The following is a 6478-nucleotide window of genomic DNA, read 5'->3' as shown; positions in this document are numbered from 1 at the left end:
TCGGCTCCAATAATAACTATATGGATATTGATATTCAATCAGAATTGGTTCGGTTCGTCATGATATTGGCATTGGCACTTGTATAACCTAAGATAAAAAGAAAACAATACTTTATTTTAAATATAAATTTATACCTGAATGTCGAAGAAAAAAAACATGTTTTGTGTATTCAGTTTTTTTTTTAAGTTAATGACCACAAATTTTAAGAGAGAAATTAAATTAAATTAAATTAAAATTAAATGGGTTAAAAGCGTATATAACTAATACCGGTACGGCGGTACCATTTCTAATAATACCGATACTGGTCACAATGCTATTTGAATAAAAATGTTTTGGTTCGTTAGGGAAGTAGTAGAGTATCAACACTCGTATAACTTAACGATTCTAATATATTCAAGAAAATTTATACCAATATATATATATATATATATATAGAGAGAGAGAGAGAGAAAATAAAACACTATTGTGTAATCAGCTTTTATATGAGAAGCTGAGAACGCAAATTATCATGGATAATCTAAATTAGTAAAATCTAAATGATTAAAAGCATATGGTGTAAATAGTATAGGGTCAATAATAAAAAAAAAAATAGTTGTAATAATAGTTATGTATGGTTTCAAAAGAATAATAATAATATAACATATTAAAAGAGAAAGGTTCCTATTAACGTGGTTATTTGATACGTTCACATAAAAGCGATTTATATTAAAAAAAGTTAATACTATTAAAATGAATTGTTTTAATATACATAAAATACTATTAAAAATTGATACTATTAAAAAGACTCCTACCGGTATTCATCATAAGTTTGTTATAATATATAAAAAATAAAATAATCTATTCTAGTATGTATAAAATACTATTAAAAATTAATACTATTAAAAATACCATGATTTTATTAGACAAATATGAGTTGATTTTACTTTTGGACCAAAATGACAATGAAACTGAAACCACAGGGACCCAAATTAAAAAGGTTTGAGTTTTAGACAAAAGTGACCAAACCTTAGGGACTAAAATGACAGTTTACTCTAAATAGTTTTTATAATTGTTTCCGCTACATGCATTACATTTGTTAAAATATTTTAATTTATAGTTACAAACTCGTGTATTTTACACGTTGAATATCGAAAAAATGTAAATCATAAAGTTCAATATAATCCTTATCAGACAGTTAAAAAAGTGTAATAATATTATAAAAAGTGTAATCAGTATTATAATCTAATTATTATGGTTTTTTCGATTATTAGTATTAATATAAGGATGGTTTAGTAAAAAAATAACTATTGTAGTTATGTGAGGTTGAAAGAAAATTGCCACGCACCTTTAATTGTAATCGTTTATTATAAATTATTTACACACGTGTACCGAAGTTTATGAAATAAACTAAAAACTTGTATTTTACATAAAACCCCAATTTCATACAACATACGTGTCTTACTGGAACAAAGTAAAGTAGAGGGATCATTTACGTAAATTACCCAATTTTTTTTTTAAATCTCCTCAAAACACATGGCGCGAAAATTTTCTTCGAAAACAGTAGCAAAACCCCGGGAAAACACTCAAATTGGCATCAAAGTTTACTAAAATTTCAATTTATTGCCGCTAAAACCACTTATACAAAAAGCCGCTTCCTCCTCATTTCAATCCACAGTTTACTTTTATTCACAGCAGATCCACAGAGAGAAAACACGAGTGCGAGCTAGGGTTAGGGTTTCGTGAGTGTTTGTTGGTTTATTCTTCCTTTAAGCAAGAGAAATGGCGAAAACGGTGAGTCCAGGTGCGATTTCCAGCATCATGTCGAATCCTAATCCGGATTCTTCTGCTGTTCTTCCGGAAATCGTTGTTCAAGTGCTCGATCTAAAGCCTCTCGGTAACAGATACACGTAAGTTTCAAATAGTTGTGTATTTTTGCATCGATTGCTTGCTATTTTGTTGATTTTCGTTAACATTTTAGGCATATTGTCGACGATTTATTGTCTAGTTACTTTTTAGCCCTAATTTACAGATCTATGCACATTATCGTATGATTTGTGTTTATCGTTTTGTAGATCGGTACTCGGTAGTAGGTCGTGATGTTACAGTATGATGCTTACAATTTCGTCCAACTTTTATTGTTTTCGCACTGATTGTTTATGTTATTTTGCTGATTTTGTTACCATTTTAGGTATGTTGTTGGCGATGTATTGTTCAGTGACTTGTTAGCTCTAATTTATAGATCTATGCGCATCTTCATATGATTATGTGTATCGTCTTGTAGATCGGTAGTAGTTGATGTTAGAGGATAATGTTTACAAGTTTTTCAAACTTCAGTTGTTTTTGCATCGACTGTTCATGTTATTTTGTTGATTTCTGTTAGCATTTTAGGTATATGGATGACATTTTTAGCCCTAATTCATAGCTCATGTCACTTTGTTAATTTTCATTTAGCATTCTAAGCTTGTTGTTTGAGTTTCAGTTTTTGATGATTTGTTTTTTAGTAATTAAAAAAATTGAATATACTTTTGTACAAAAAGCCTTAATCCATAGGTTTATTTGCATCACCATATGATTTGTGTTTATTGTCTTGTAGATTGTAATTAGGTGATATTAAGTTATGATGCCTACAATATTTTCAATTCTGAATTGTTTTCTCTACAGTTTTAATGCGAGTGATGGCAAGAGTAAGCTGAAGGCAATTCTGCAGTCCAGTTTTTCATCAGAGGTTGTCAATGGAAACATCCAGAGCCTCGGTCTCGTTCGTGTCACTGACTACACTCTCAACGACATTCCAAACAAGAACGAAAAGTATGAAATTGGTTTCATCTTGATGTTTTATTCGTGTCATATTTTTGGAGATTTATTTTACCTGGTGTTAACATACTTTGGTGATGTTTTATTAGGTACTTGATTGTGACAAAATGTGAAGCAGTATCTCCTCCTTTGGAGGCAGAATATAAGGTAGAGGTGAAAAGTGAAAATGCAGGTATTGTCTTGAAACCAAAGCAAGAGGTTATCACCAAATCAGCAGCTCAAATCATCCATGAACAGAACAGGAAGTAAGTGTGTACAAAGTGATAATTGCATATTGTTTGTATCTTCGTTGCAAATTTAATCTGTTATTGTTTAATTGATTAATAATTATCCTTTGAATTGCAGTGTGGCTCCTGCTGCAAGAATGTCAATGACTAGAAGGGTTCACCCACTGGCATCCTTAAACCCCTATCAAGGAAACTGGACAATTAAAGTTCGACTTACTGCTAAAGGAACCATGCGCCATTACAAGAATGCACGAGGGGAAGGTTGTGTCTTTAACGTGGAACTAACTGATGAGGATGTAAGTTTAATTCTCAATAATGTTGCAATTTTAGTTTCCAAGTTAATTTATTTGTGTTAGTAAATTAAGACATTTTTATTTTCAGGGTACTCAAATTCAAGCAACCATGTTTAATGAGGCTGCAAGGAAGTTTTTTGACATGTTTGAAATGGGAAAAGTTTATTACATATCCAAAGGGTCTTTAAAAGTGGCTAACAAGCAGTTCAAGACTGTACAGAACGATTATGAAATGACTTTGAATGAAAATTCTCTAGTGGAAGAAGCAGTCAATGAAGCGGCTTTTATCCCTGAAACCAAGTTTAACTTTATCCCAATTGATCAGTTGGGACCATATGTCCAGCAGAAAGAACTTATTGGTATATGAAACTGTTTACACAAATTTTTATTTCAGTTGACAAAATATTTGATACACGATTTTGACTTTGACTAGACTATTAACTGCAGATGTTATTGGTGTTGTGCAAAATGTATCTCCAACAATGAGCATTAGAAGGAAAATTGATAACGAGACAGTCCCAAAACGTGACATAACTATTGCAGATGACACGTAAGCCCACTAGTTCTTTTGTGTTTTTAACGTTCTCATTCCTTTTTGTACATGCATTAAACTGGAATTATTTATTTTTTCAGGAAGAAGACAGTAGTTGTGTCTTTGTGGGGTGGTCTTGCCACAGATCTTGGTCAAAAACTTTTAGACATGGCTGATGATTCACCAGTCGTTGCAATCAAATCCTTAAGGGTATCCGATTTTCAAGGTAACAAGTTCATCATAGCCATTTTGAAAATATTTAGTTATAGTTTGCTTATTTGTTTTCTTATTTTTGCTTCAGGGGTATCATTGTCAACCGTGAGCAAAAGCATCGTAGAAATAAACCCTGACAGCCCTGATTCTCAAAAGTTGAAATCATGGTATAGCTCAGAAGGCAAAGAAACCAGCATGCAATCTCTTGGCTCGACTTTGAGCCCTTCAATGAAAAGTGGCGGTAGATCACTCTATGCTGACCGCGTGACACTTGACCATATAACCAGCAACCCGTCTTTGGGTGAAGACAAGGTATCAAACGTAGATAAACACTTGTCGAACATTATCATTAAACATTGCGCAAAATTGTTCAGTTAAATTAACAAATTTATTCGTCTGGCAGCCTGTGTTTTACAGCGCACGAGCTTGTATGAGTTTGATCAAAACTGATCAAACCATGTACTACCGCGCATGCAAAACCTGCAACAAGAAAGTTACCGAAGAGCTTGGTTCTGGTTACTGGTGTCAAGCATGCCAAAAGACTGAATCTGACTGTAGTTTGAGGTTTGTGAGATTGTGGGATTGTGAAATTGTAATTAATTTGCAAGATTATTAATTATGAACTATTATAACTTAATTTACTGTTATTTCAGGTATATTTTGTCTGCAAAGTTTTCTGATGCAAGTGGTGGAGCTTGGTTTTCTCTTTTCAGTGATGAAGCCGAGAAAATAATCGGGTGCCCTGCTGATGAGCTTGATAATATGAAGTCACAGGATGATGTAAGTGATTACCAAACACAACTTAAGAAAGCAACATGGGTCCCACATGTTTTCCGATTGATGGTTGCACCACGAGAGTACAATAATGAGAAAAGACAAAGGATTACCGTGAAGTCTGTGAATCCAGTTGATTTTGCAGCTGAGTCCAAGCTGTTGCTGCAGGAGATCTCTTCAATGAAAGCTTGAAAATTATGATGGCTGTTTGGTATCTTGTTCTTTGAAAGATATGTATTTAAAGTAACATTTAGCTTGTGGTTTATGGGATGGTTGTAGTTAGTTTCTTCATGTCAGTCTTTGTGCATTTGCAGTTTTGAATATGAAATATGGTTTCTTGAATTATTAGTGATCTCATGGATGCTGAACACTTTTGACCATGCGTTGATTCTGTGTTATCTTAGAGACTGTTTGAAATCTTAGCCAAAATATATAACATAACATACAGATGTGGTTTTTGTTTTAAGTTTGGCTAGTTATTTTTGGTGTATTTATAATTATAACTTTTGCATTATATATTATTTAACTTTTTTTTTATTATAATAATGACATATAATTAAATTATTAACACATTAATTGGAAAATATATAAAAACAAAGGTGTTTAGGGCTTTAGGCTTGTTAATTAAATTATTAACACATTAATTGGGATGAAAGTTTTCAGATTTACATTTCAACACAAACCCTTTGAGACAACGTTATTTTTTTTGAATAGCAATGAAAGACGTGCCAATTAATGTTATACTGCGGGCTGTGGTCAGGGTCGACTACTCGACCGTCGCCAGCGCCTTGGCTTTCCTAGATGTGTGGAAACCAGACCTTCACCTGCCCGAATGCACGACAGTGAAATAATCGGTAAAACCTCGTCTCCCATCCAAGACGAACCGGCGCCACCCGTATTCGCCCTTCACTTAGATGCCGTAGAAAATAATGAGGAGAATGGGAGTCGAATCTGAGTCACATAGAACACCAAGTCTTTTCCCAACCAAACCACCACTACCTCATTGGCGTTACTTCTAAGATTTTCAGATTTACAAATATACAAAGAGTAATTTGGTTATGAACTGAGGGAGTTATGTTATGATCGATTGAAGGGGGTATCTTTTCTGACAGACTGCCATACGAATTTTTGCTAATGAACCATCAAAATGATTTGAGTTGGCTGACAGACTAACAAAACCTCATGTTGCTTTTTAGTATTTAAAATAGGCTCAAACTATCTACACACCAAGTGTGTAGATAGCCACACCCAAAAAACCAAAAAAAATGTTTTTTGTCCTATATGTATAACCTGTAGTGTTGAGCTGTGGCCAAAGCGCGACGTTTTGGTCCGGTCAACCAGACAAAGACTGACTGGTGTCTGACGGGTCTGTTGACCGGACCAAAACGCCGAGCTTTGGCCGCGTTTTGGTCCTGTCAACCAGACCGGGTGTTAGTCTTTTGTCTGGTTGACAGGACCAAAACGCGGCCAAAGCTCGGTGTTTTGGTCCGGTCAACAGACCCGTCAGACACCCGTCAGTCTTTGTCTGGTTGACCGGACCAAAACGCCGCGCTTTGGCCACAGCTCGACACTACAAGGTATGCATATAGGACAAAAAACACCTTTTCGGTGTGCCAATAGGCAAATGGGTGTGAAAATAGACATGG

General features: G+C 34.2%; 1 protein-coding gene across 1 annotated transcript; it reads left to right on the top strand.

Moving 5' to 3' along the window:
- The first annotated feature begins 1539 nt into the window (after positions 1–1539).
- On the top strand, positions 1540–5184 carry LOC110914951 (replication protein A 70 kDa DNA-binding subunit B). The gene is made up of 10 exons (XM_022159550.2): positions 1540–1886; positions 2641–2787; positions 2883–3038; positions 3139–3316; positions 3402–3672; positions 3761–3863; positions 3947–4071; positions 4147–4370; positions 4462–4622; positions 4712–5184. The coding sequence occupies exons 1-10, from the start codon at positions 1759–1761 to the stop codon at positions 5022–5024; spliced, it is 1806 nt and encodes a 601-aa protein (XP_022015242.1). The 5' UTR covers positions 1540–1758; the 3' UTR covers positions 5025–5184.
- Positions 5185–6478: the final 1294 nt, after the last annotated feature.

The sequence above is a fragment of the Helianthus annuus genome, chromosome 4 (assembly GCF_002127325.2).
Source record: "Helianthus annuus cultivar XRQ/B chromosome 4, HanXRQr2.0-SUNRISE, whole genome shotgun sequence".
NCBI classification, from domain to species: Eukaryota; Viridiplantae; Streptophyta; class Magnoliopsida; order Asterales; family Asteraceae; genus Helianthus; species Helianthus annuus.
The sequence above is the reverse complement of the archived record's forward strand: the minus strand, read 5'-3'. Positions and strand labels throughout refer to the sequence as shown.